Below are 11677 nucleotides of genomic sequence, written 5' to 3' on the forward strand. Positions count from 1 at the left end.
GGTAGCACCAAACACCAAGGACTGCTAAATGCCTGCTAGAAGAAATCTGACAGGGCCTGGCTCATGGATATGGCAACAGGAACTCAGGGAAGGTTGGCTGGGCACCATCCTAGATACTCAGCAGAAATCTCAACTCAGTTTGTGCAGGGTTGCTAGCTAACAAGATAATGGCACATGCAATTAATATAGCCGAGAACAGCCCCAAAGTGGTGCCAACAGCTTTTGGAGAACCGCAGCAAGGACAGCATCACAAGCAATGGGAAATTCAGACACAGGCTAAAGCTGGGAATGAGCCACAGCATCACGGAGAGCTTCCTGCAAAGGCCTGGAGTGAGCCAGAGGAAGAGAATGGATACACACACCTGTATTTCCCTGCCTTTATTTCTTCAGCCACACTGGAGTATTCTTGGGATTTAGGCTGGTGTCCTCCAAAGGTCCATGTTTCCTCTACAGGTTGTGGCTGTCCTGGAGATTGCAGAGTCTTCTGCCTGTTCTAGTTTTCCTGACCTTTCTGCTGTAAAAGTGAGCACTTATGTTCTCTGGCTCAAAGCTCTCCATGTCTCCAAAGCCCTCAAATGGTATCCTTCCAGCGGGCCTCCTTTAAGTTCTCCTTCACTACTTTCCCTTTTGCTGTTTAGAGACATTTTCATCCTTTTCACAGGAAATTTACAGTAACTCATTTTTCTAGTTCAGGCAGCTGCTTCTGTCAGGGTATCTACCTGAGTAGACAGCTGTGAAAATACAAATATGTGGTGTTGTCTCTTGGTCAGTGGCTGCATGACCTAGCCTGTCAGTTCATGTAAGATCTCCTTTGTATTCCAGCAGCCCATGGTCTAGCGGCAGCACAACATTAGGCACTGCAGGCTGCAAGTGAACAGCTTCCTTGGATTATCCTAGGGGTCTACTGGGAACAGGAGATGGAGACTTCTCAAGTCACAGAGCAAAGGGAGCAGAGGCAGTGCCTGTGGTGGAGGGGGCTCCTCTGGAACATTGAGCTCTGGGGAGGAGGTGAGAGCAGAGCTGCAAGTGAGACCAAAGAGCCGCAGGCTGTAACATGCTGGTTTTGAAGCAGGGACCTCCTGCCTTTCTAGGCCTGGAGGGACCTGACTGGAGGGAAAGGTGGACAGGGCAAAAACAACCTGGCTTAGCTAGGTGGTTAGCAGGGTGGGGCAGTGCTGTCTGGGGCTACGTGTCCTAAACTGCAAAGCCTATCATCTGAAGACGTTTAGTTATTTACTTACTATTCTATAGCAGCATGTGGGTGAAAGGAGCTGGCCCTGCCACATCGGAGCCAAGGTCCACTGTGCTTTCTGAAAGTGGCCATGCCAGGCAGGAGGAGGCAGAAATCTCAGCTGGCCTGAGGCTCACCTGATTCTCCTGTGCTCCTCGCTGCTGACGGATGAGGGAGTGAAGCATCCATTCCTCAGGAGCAGGGGAAAGCCCCTTATCTTGGAGCATCTCAGGCAGGCTTGGCAGTCTCGGGGAGAGCAGATCAGTGACTACAGTCCAACCTCCAGGTGGCTGGGAATGATTGAGAGGATTTCCTTGTGCTCTGGCTTTGCAGGCAGAAGCTGTTCAGCCCCCAGCTAAGCTAGCGATAGTCTGCCCCTCAGAGTGATGTTGTATTTGTGTGTGTTCGCTCTGCCACTAGGTGACACTGAGCCTGTGTCTGCCTTGCACTTGGATGCAGCTCCATAAGGACACAAACTCTTCTACACTTTGAGGTTCCTTGGCCATATGTTACAGCCTTTCCCCTTGGTTGTGTGATGCACGCATCCCTTGTGTGTGTCATGTGCAATGCCACTGTGTGTGTGGTATTGGGCTTTTTAGCACTGAAACCCCCATATCACAGCTCCGGCTCTGCCAGGCTGTTCACATCCATCCCATCGGCATGCAGTGCTGTTCCTCTCACGAGAGACTGCAACTGGCACACTTGCAGATCATTCCTGGGGGCTCCTGCCAGCTCCATGGAGGCAGAGTTGAGGCTGTGTGGGTGTGTATCTTAATTCTTCATTCCCTGTTTTTCAGGAGTTTTGAGTTTGGAAAGGAAAAAAAAACCCAAGAAACCTTAATTCTGCTTCAGCAAATTACTATGTTATTAAACTGTAGCCAGAGCTGGCACATATAGCTGAGGTTGTGTGAGTCTGTCTCTTGATAAAAGGCCTTGTTTTCAATTGCCAACCAGCTTATTCCCCAATATCTTCCCCTTGTTATGATGGCTATATGTTGAAGTTGACTCACCTCCCATCCTTTTGATACACTGCCCAGTGTATCAAAGAAAGAGGAAGATGACAGAAAGCACCATGCACTGTCCCTAGCTCAGCCCTGCTGCTTTTCCTAACCATCGGTGCAGAGGACCTGCGAGCAACAGCTCCAGGAACTTCCTTTTGGCCTTGGAAAGCAAACCTTTCTGTACTTGTTGCAGATTCATATTGTGAGATGCTGCCCATAGACGGTCCTCCCTCTTTCCAGGGACAGTCGGTGAAGTACATGTACAAGTTGACCATCGGCTGCCAGTGTGTCAACTCCCCCATCAAGCTCCTGCACATTCCCTTCCATGTCCTCGTGCTGCACGGTAAGGCCACGCGCTGCCCTCCCTGCAGACACAGGCCTGGCTGCACCCTGCCCCAATGATGCTCTCGTCTTCTCCCCAGGGCTCAAGGATTACCAGTTCCCACAGGATGAGGTCATGGTGCCCTCAAACCCCTTCCTGGAAGAGGAGGAGGGCTTGAAGAAAGACTCTTACCTGGTGGACCTGGTGACAGAACTGCTCATGGTGGCCACCTCCCAACGCAGCCTGTGTAGGTCATTTCCCCTGCTTGAACCTGCCGTCCTAACCTGGGCATGAAGCACAGCTCAGTGCTCGCTGCAAAAATCTTGCTGGCAAAGCGAAGCTCTGACTGGGGCTGTGGAGCAGCTCCATCATGGCCTGCTCGGATCAGTTTCCCATAGGCTCTCCCTGCCAGTCTCAGGCTCTTCCTAATTCAGCCAGAGAGACCTTCTCACCAGTGTATCCAGCATGTGGTTTGCTCTTGCTCATTGCAGGTGTTTCCCAAAGGGAATGCTGCCTTCAGGGCCTGTCTTTCACACCCAAGCAGCAGGCATGGGGTCATTTCTGCTGGGGTCTTTGATTAGCCCAGAGTGCTGTATGGAGCAGACCCTCATTCTGCTGCAACCCTGTCCCCCCCCTTATTGCTCCACAGACCTGTATAACATCAGCAACACTCGTGGGAAAGTGGGGATGTTTCGCATCTTTAAGACCATGTATAAGATCAGAGAGGATGTCATTGGGACCTTTAACTTCTACGAAGGAGACATGCCATGTCTGCAGGTCAATGCTGGCTTTGGGGTCACTGTGGGGAGAGGCAGGGGTTTCAGGTGGGGGAGTGGGAGAAGGGATTGGGATGGCACTGGGCTGCCATGGGGTTTCTAGTGGGACCCAGCTGAGGTCCCCTTCGGGTATGAGGTGGGGAAGGGCTCCAGTTCTGAGCTTGTTTAGGAAACGGAGGCCCCAGGGCTTTGGGCCAGGGCTGTGTGAGTGTGTGAGAGTGAGCATCCTGCCGATTGCCCTGCAGTTCTCCGTGAGCCTGCAGACAGAGGAGAGCATCCAGGAGGAGTTATCAAGCGCACCCTCAGCAAGTTTGCCGACGACACCAAGCTGTGTGGTGTGGTTGACACGCTGGAGGGAAGGGATGCCATCCAGAGGGACCTTGACAGGCTGGAGAGGTGGGCCCGTGCAAACCGCATGAAGTTCAACAAGGCCAAGTGCAAGGTCCTGCACGCGGGTCGGCGCAATCCCAAGCACGACTATAGGCTGGGCGAGGAATGGATTTGAAAGCAGCCCCGAGGAGAAGGACTTGGGGGTGTTGGTGGACAAGAAGCTCAACATGAGCCGGCAGTGTGCGCTTGCAGCCCAGAAAGCCAACCGTGTCCTGGGCTGCATCAAAACCAGCGTGACCAGCAGGTCGAGGGAGGTGATCCTGCCCCTCTACTCTGCTCTGGTGAGACCCCACCTGGAGTACTGCATCCAGCTCTGGGGGCCCCAGTACAGGAGAGACATGGAGCTGTTGGAGCGAGTCCAGAGGAGGGCCACGAAGCTGATCAGAGGGCTGGAGCACCTCTCCTATGAGGACAGGCTGAGAGAGTTGGGATTGTTCAGCCTGGAGAAGAGAAGGCTCCGGGGAGATCTAATTGCAGCTTTCCAGTACCTGAAGGGGGCCTACAGGAAGGATGGGGAGGGACTGTTTACAAGGGAGTGTAGTGACAGGACAAGGGGGAATGGGTTTAAGCTGAAGGACGGTCGATTTAGATTAGATGTTAGGAAGAAATTCTTTACTGTGAGGGTGGTGAGGCACTGGAACAGGTTGCCCAGAGAGGTTGTGGATGCCCCCTCCCTGGAAGTGTTTAAGACCAGGTTGGATAAGGCTTTGGGCAACCTGGTCTAGTGGAGGGTGTCCCTGCCCACAGCAGGGGGGGTTGGAACTAGATGATCTTTAAGGTCCCTTCCAACCCAAACCATTCTATGATTCTATGATTCTATGAGTTCCAGCACCAGCAGGGTCAGCCCATCTCCTTCAGCACACACACCCACCATCAGGAGGCCTGCCTGCACACGGCCCAGAGCAGCTTCAGCCTGCCCATCCCACTCAGCTCTAGTCCAGCATTCACCACCAACATTGGTTAGTGGCCATCAGGGAAGGGATCTGCCCCTGCTGGTCTCTGCAGGAGGACTGTAATGTCCCCAGTCCTGCCTTTACTGCCCTGCAGGGCTGTGTTGTGTGGGAGGGAGCTGGCCTGCATGAATGGGCTTATTTGCTTGTCCCCTTGCCAGGACAGCCAACGCTGAGACAACTGTTGTCCCTATCCCTTGTGGCGTTGGCTGCTGACCCTCCTCTTGCCCACAGTGTCCCTGAAGTGGAGGCTGCACTTTGAGCTTATGACCTCTGGGGAGTTGGCAGGGACTTGCTTGGTTCGTGGGAGCAAGTCGGAGGCCGTCACCTGGATTGGGGTGGAGCAGATTGAAATGGACACTTTCAGCTGGGACTTGCCCATCAAAGTCCTTCCCAACAACCCCATCCTGGCTGCCTACGTATCTCAGTTCTCCAGCACCAACTCCATCACCATCTGAAGTGGGGAGAGCTGGTAGGAGCCTGTGGTGCTGCAGGCATGTGCCACCGGTGGGAATGGCAGGCAGGACTGTCGTAGAATCATAGAATCTTTGAGGTTGGAAAAGACCTCTAAGATCATCAAGTCCAACTGTCATAGAATCATAGAATCTTTAAGGGTGCAGGGTGCGCACCCCAATATCCTCCTGGGTTCGTTTGTGATGCCCAGGTGGGCACCAGGTGAGTCTGTCCTGCCTGTGGGTGGAGGAACGCTGCACTTGCTGCGATGTCTTGTGCTGCAGCCTTTGGCTGGGAGCCAGACCCTTCCTGCCTGGGTGAAGGAACAAGTCCCAGCACTCACCGAAAGGAAATCTGCCTCCCAGGGAATGGCCCAACGTGCTTTTACCCCATGAGGGACTTCCAAGAGGGAAGGGCCTAGCCCAGGCAAAAGAGAGTGGAGCTCTTCTAGTGAAGCCCCATACCAGCCTTGGGTGAAGGCCGTGCTCCTACAGTGGAGACCCCTCAAGCAGAGGTCTGGCATCCAGGTGAGGCATGCTGGCCACCTGGGCTGGGTGGGAGCCTGCTCTCCTGCCCTGGCACATGTCCTGCCTCTTGGGAAGGATGTCTCATGCACACAGCTCAGTGTCCCCATTACCCTTGCCCAGAGGAGGCAGGTCCTGGCAGATCAGCCCTCCGCTGCTGGTTTGTGCTTGTGTCCTGCATGAGGCTGCGTGCTGTGGCAGCACGATAGTGATGATCCAAAACTGAGAAGCACTGAGTGCCTGGGCTGCTCTCTGCCTGCGCTCCTGGGTGCAAAGGCATCCTGCTGGTCTTGGGTTCCTTGGGGAGCTGGAGTGAATTGCATGCTGTGCATTCAGGAGCTGGGATGGAGATCTCCCTGCTCCACAGCCAGCTCCTCATTTCTATCAAACCTTTAAAAGAGTTTCCTCTTTGCATGGAAATCTAATAAACATCTGAATATGCAAAACTCGGCCTTCCGAAGAGCTTTATTCCTACACCGTTCCCGGTGCTGGACGCAGCCTGCCCTGCATGACAGTCACAGGCTGGAGACCTCCTATTTGTTTAATAACTTTATTGCAAGAACAGAAACTCTACACAAGGCTCTGCACAACACAGGCATGGCACCAGCTGGGGCAGGCTGCCAGGGTGGCTGGCTCCACCCTGGCACATGTGTATTGCTTCAGCTTCCTGAACCCTAGCAGGGCATCTGGCTCCCCACCCTGCTCCCCTGCAGCTGAGATGGGGCAGCCAGCATGGGGGAGGCTGAGCTCCTTCCCCAGGAGCCTTCTAGTGGTTCCCCCCACTCACCCTGCTCTGCTGCCTGCCCCAGGCTGGCTCCATTGCAGTGCTGCCCAGGGCTGGCCTGCAGTGCCAGGGACCCCCTTCAGCCCCAGAAGCTGCGGGAGCAGGGGGATTAGTGGTTCCAGAGGTGGGTTGTGCCCCTCGTGCTCCAGGACAGAGAAGGGGCTGGCCAGGATGTGTGGGTCCTGCACAAAGGGCCGTGGTGCTCCCTAGCGAGCTCCCAGTGGTTGCCATGCAGGGGGACAGGGATCTCGGAGGGAGGAGGGAGCTGCTTAGCTTGTCTCAGGATGTGGGAGTACAAGACTGCCATGATGCAAGCTAATTTGGTCCCGTAGCCCTTTCTTTAGTAGCTGGAGCTTTCCTGCCCACCTGGGAGGAGATCCCATAGGATCTGCATTCCCACAGTGTGCAGGGAGTTTTGCAGGGAGAGGGCCCTGGTTTGGTTCAGGAAGCTGAAGGTGGAAGCAAAGTCATACAATGGTAGCAATAGGGTGTAACTGTTAACTCAGTAGCATAGTGTGTGGATAGTGGTTTCCCTCGAAGGTGGCTGCAGTGATGTCTCTATGGGATGGGGCAGGTCTGGAGCACGCAGGAGGTGTGCTCTGGAGGAGAGAGGCTGATGCTAGGGAGCATGGGGCACTGATGAGCCTCTGTCTGCTCAGCCCCGTGCCCAGCACCTTGTTGCTCAGCGGCTCAAGGGTGCTGGCTGAGCCCCACTTGTGCTCCATGCTCTTCACACAGGGCAGGCTGGGGTTGGCCTTCCGCACCACTGAGATCTGGCAGGTCTGTGAGTCGTAGTGGGCCTCGCACCAATCAGGGAAGTCAATGGGGTGCTGGGTGCTGTGGGTGAGGGCACAGCGCCATCAGCTCCCCCTGGTTTGTGCCAGGGGGATGCTGGCAAGGCCAGGTGGCTTCCTCCACTGCCAGTCCAGCCAGCCGGAGTGTCTCCCAGGCTAGCTTGGTCAGGCTGGGCCACAGCTCCTGGTACATCTGCGCATCTCGCTGTGCTGAGACGCCTGTGCTGCCTGCTGTCCCTGGCTCCCTGACTCACCCCACCACCCTCAGCACCCCAGTGGGCTCCTGTCCACCTCTGCCCCTCGTCCCCCCAGGGCCTGGCACCCCACAGCCCCTCAGGGCTTTGACATTTGCTCCGTTACATGTGCAGTTGCCAGACCCACATGACCTCCTCCCCGCTGTGGGCATAGAGGTGCCGTGGAAGGGCAGCATTGCCGGTAGTAGCCCATCCCCAGCATCCCTCAGCCCCTCACTCACATCTCACAGCAGCCCACGCCGATGGGGTGCAGGCAGGTGCAGAGCAGGCAGTTGGTACTCAGCCATGACTCCGCAAGGGAGAACTGCTTCCCCTCGTACCTGCAGAGAGCTGCAAAGGAAATGGCAGTGATGAGCACCCGCGGGCCTGCATCTCTGTAGCCCCGGAAGGAGGCAGCAGAGGAAAGATGGACAGCCCTCCTCCCTTTGCTGCTAGTCCTGTGCGCTTGGCCCCAGCCAGGCTCCTGCCAGGAGCTCTTCATGGTCCAGTGAGCTGTTTCTCAGCCAGAGCCCTGGGGAGCTGTTCTGTGATTTATAGACTGCTCTTTCCACTCATCACTGGCCCATGATTGTGCTCCCGAGCTCAGCGCAGTCCCTTCCGTGCTTCTCAGGCATGCAGCCCGGGGAAAGCTGAGGGCATCAGCATCTTCTCATCAGCATCTTCCCAGCTCACCTCCCTGCTTACCTTTAGCCTGGAAGTAGCATTTGGCCTGGGAGCCTGGCAGCTGGAGGAGGAGGGAGAGCAGCAGGTAAAGCCTGCCCCAAGCACAACTCATCTTCTGTACTTGCATGGCCGTGGCTGGCATTGAGCTGGGCTTCTTCACCATCCTGCCGAGGTTGCCTTGCTTCTCTATTGCCTTTGTTCCTTTCCCTTTTCTCTCTCTCTCTCTCTGGCTTTTTAATTCTCTTTCCCTGATCCCAACAAGAGATATTTATAAAGTTCAGCTTTACAACCCTGGCCACCAGCTGTGCCCCACTGGAAAAGTAAAACTCATTTTCTGATTTGAAAGGCATGAAAACAAGAGGTAGGATCAAGATTTTTTAACAAGCTGTGAAAAGCTGATTCATACCCTCCAGAAATGTCTCCACTTGGAAGCCCCTGTGGGTGAAAGGCACCACAGTGAGGGGAGATCCAAGGAACCCCAGCGGGGTTGCCCTCAGCAGGGTGACAGGCATGCAAGCAGCAAATGTGGAAGCCCCTGGCCCCTGACCAGGAGGAGAGCTCCAGGCTCCCCTCTGGTTGCGCTGAGCCATCTCTGATCCCTCACAGCAACCAAGATCTTGGGAGCATCCTATCTTGCAGGGATCAGAGCGGCACAGGCATCCCATGAACAACCAGTTCAACACAAGAGCGCCATCCTCAGCGGGTGCAGAGATGCCCACACCCAGCTCCTGGGTACCACGGGAGGGCAGTTTCACCCCAGCCTGGGCTGCAGCTGTGCCAGGCTTGTGGCCACGCACAGACTGGGGGTGATGGTGGGGGGTTTTTTTGGCCAAGAGCAGGCAGTACAGTGATTGCTGCTGATGAGGAGGAAGGCTCTGTGTGAGGCACCCATGTCCTCAGGGCTCAGCTCAGCAGTGCCCATGTGAGTGTGAGAGCGGGGCCATGCCTGTGTACGTGCAGCACCCGTGAGACGCCAGAGCTGAGCAGCCCCTTTCAGAAGCTGGAGACCAGCCCCAGCAGAAACAGGGAACAGAAGGGATGAAATACAGGAGATGAAGGTAGATTTGGGCAACAAGTGACCTGAGAGGGAAATGAGGGTCTTGGCTGGAAGCAAGAAGCCATGGGAAGATGCCACAACACTCGGGGACGTGCCCATGATCTGCACAGACCCTTGCCCAGACCCTTGCCCAGAGTGGCTGCTTCCAGGTTGAAGTGATAAGTCTGTTATCAGCGGGCAAAGTGAGGGGATGGGTGAGGTGGAGGAGATGAGGGAGCTACAAGTGAAGGGCTGAATTGCCAGAAGAAATTCACAGCCCTCTTCAGAGGTGCTGCCAGCAGCAGGAAATGGCAGAGCTCCTGGGACGGTCCAACCAGCAGCTCAGCCAACACAGGGCCGTGCCAGCAGTGAGTCGGCAGCGATAGTAGTAGCACATGTGGGTCATCTGCCCCTGCATTAAGCTTCCTAGTTTCTGAGAGTTTGGGATAGGTTTACACCCTGACATGTGAGGCTTAATATTCCTTCCAGAATTTGTTTTGGCATCTACTATTATAGCTGGATATTTTTGTTATCCCCATAAATGCCCAGTCCCTCCTCAAATCCCGCTAAATTTTGGCCTGAGCATTTTCCTGTGGCAGCCTAAGTAAGCATGGAGTGGAAAATTAAAAAAAAAACAAAACCCAAATGCTTCCTTTTATCTGCTTTGGATTTACCCTCCATGCCATGGCTGTGCATCAGGGGATGGGGCTGGTGGTCCCCTGCAGCCTGTCAGTCCCACTCTTCCCCCTCCTGGCCACTCTTCTTCCCTGCCTTTTGCTTTTCTGGATGCCTGCCTGGCCCCAGCACACACCCCCATTGGGGGTCCAGAGCATTTTGGTAGGGGCTTGTAGCTTGGAAAGCAGCAGCTGGAGATGGACTCGATGCTTAAAGAGCTTCAGATCAGGTATCCAAAGGATGCCATGGCTGGAGGAACTGACACCATTTCCAGCTGTGCTAGCTAGTGCATCCCGGAGGAGGTTTTGCCCCAGGGGGTGAAAGGGGGCAGCCAGCTTCAGTGCTCACATCTCAGAGGGACAACTGAGACCCGGGGAAGAGCCACAGAAGGGATGTAGGGGCTGGAAGAAGTGCCTCACTGTAAGTTCAGTCACTTTGATTTATCAGGTGGAGGCCAACAACAGGGAGTGACTGCATGTCCAGGCATGCCAGTGAGGAGCAGTCACCATCCGTGAGCATCCTAGGACCCCGCAGAAGGTCACATCCAAGTCTCAGCATCCCCCTGGCAATAGCTGGCTGCTCCTGCCTGGCCTGGCCCTAGAAAGGTAGCTGTGCCTGGGAAGAGCCGGGTGCCGCATCCCACTGAGGGCCCTCTCCCAGCGAAGCTTGGGTGCTCCCTCTGCAGAGCTGCTGTTCAAGCCCCCAGTACCAGAGGAAGGGACCCTGCAGACTAGCAGGGTCAAGCGGAGGGACAGGTGAGTGAAGCCTGAGCACCCAAGCCAGTGGGCACTGGGATGGGGTGACAATGGCCCACCCCAGCCCTGCAGGAGGTGCAGGGGTAATAAATGATGTTAGACAAGTTGCCATCAACAGGATCCAGGAGTGTTATAAAACCTGAATCTCCTGAGCCTTCATCTGGGACTGCAGCTGCAGAGCAGGAAGCAAACAGGATCCTGACTGGCATTATGAAAGCAAACATCATAAATCCAAGGAAGTGCTGCAATTGCTGTTTTAGGCACTGGGGAGCTTGGCTCCTGCTCTCCACAGGCACTTTATTTTCTCTCTAAACAGCAAAAAAACCCCAAAACCACAACCCCCCGGTGCTGCCTCGGGCCCCAGAGAGGCTGCAGCATGAGGGCATGTCTCCTCACCCAGCGCCTTGAAGATACTGCCGCAGGGTGCAGGCAGGGTACAGCCAGCATGCAGGCAGATGCCAGCAGATGCCAGCTCTGAGCCATGTCCACTCACCTGAATGCTCACCGTTCACCAGAACTACAGGACCCTGGGGAAAGCTGAGCAAGGGGTCAGAGAGAGCTGGGCAACCAGGAGCCAGGAAAGGGGACAGAATGGGACAAAGCGCTACTCAGGGAGTGACAGCCAGCTCACACCATCCTGCCTCCTGCAGCTGGTAAGCCAGACAGGATAGCTCCTGGAGGCTGGAAGTATGGGTGGGATCAGAGCTGACCCCACCAGGACTAAGCAATGAGGCTGTTGGTCTAGAAAGGGGACAAAGCAGAGGGGAGATGATGAAAACCTTGATGTCACCTTATTCTGCAGGCTGGTTGCCTGCTGGATGGAGCTTGGTGCCACTGGAGGAGCATGGGCTGGGAGGTGTGCTGGCATGCCTTGCATCTCTCACGGGTGTCCCTGGGCTCGGCAGGGGAGAGCCATTTCCACCCCATGGGTTGGACACAATGTTTTGCAGGGGCTCTACAAGCCTGAGTTGGATGGTGTTTGTGGGTCCCAGCTGTGGGACAGAGTCTCCCATGGGATGGTGTCTGTGGATCCCCAGCCGTGGAATGGGCTCTTCCCACCCCAGGCTGG

The 11677-nt window shown here is 55.4% G+C and overlaps 2 protein-coding genes across 2 annotated transcripts; one reads left to right on the top strand and one right to left on the bottom strand.

The window, feature by feature from the left end:
• The first annotated feature begins 917 nt into the window (after window positions 1-917).
• LOC142599338 (RAB6A-GEF complex partner protein 2-like) lies at window positions 918-5128 on the top strand. The gene is made up of 8 exons (XM_075739204.1): window positions 918-1008; window positions 2426-2575; window positions 2655-2801; window positions 3204-3331; window positions 3576-3626; window positions 4055-4066; window positions 4556-4679; window positions 4905-5128. Exons 1-8 carry the CDS (start codon window positions 918-920, stop codon window positions 5126-5128), a joined length of 927 nt encoding a protein of 308 aa, XP_075595319.1.
• A 1800-nt stretch (window positions 5129-6928) lies between these two features.
• LOC142599339 (prostate-associated microseminoprotein-like) lies at window positions 6929-8305 on the bottom strand. The gene is made up of 3 exons (XM_075739205.1): window positions 8164-8305; window positions 7701-7809; window positions 6929-7268 (listed from the first exon to the last, which is right to left on the bottom strand). Exons 1-3 carry the CDS (start codon window positions 8303-8305, stop codon window positions 6929-6931), a joined length of 591 nt encoding a protein of 196 aa, XP_075595320.1.
• Window positions 8306-11677: the final 3372 nt, after the last annotated feature.

Source organism: Balearica regulorum, chromosome W, assembly GCF_011004875.1.
Source record: "Balearica regulorum gibbericeps isolate bBalReg1 chromosome W, bBalReg1.pri, whole genome shotgun sequence".
NCBI lineage: Eukaryota > Metazoa > Chordata > Aves > Gruiformes > Gruidae > Balearica > Balearica regulorum.

Bases quoted from the DNA above. Each gene is read 5' to 3' on its own strand.
- LOC142599338 (XM_075739204.1), top strand. From the start codon at position 918: ATGGAGACTTCTCAAGTCACAGAGCAAAGGGAGCAGAGGCAGTGCCTG. The intron at 1,009-2,425 runs GTGAGAGCAGAG...TACTTGTTGCAG, and splicing joins CATTGAGCTCTGGGGAGGAG to ATTCATATTGTGAGATGCTG. The intron at 2,802-3,203 runs GTAGGTCATTTC...ATTGCTCCACAG, and splicing joins CACCTCCCAACGCAGCCTGT to ACCTGTATAACATCAGCAAC.
- LOC142599339 (XM_075739205.1), bottom strand. From the start codon at position 8,305: ATGGTGAAGAAGCCCAGCTCAATGCCAGCCACGGCCATGCAAGTACAG. The intron at 7,810-8,163 runs GTAAGCAGGGAG...TTTCCTTTGCAG, and splicing joins ATGCTACTTCCAGGCTAAAG to CTCTCTGCAGGTACGAGGGG. The intron at 7,269-7,700 runs GTGAGTGAGGGG...CCTCACCCACAG, and splicing joins GGCGTGGGCTGCTGTGAGAT to CACCCAGCACCCCATTGACT.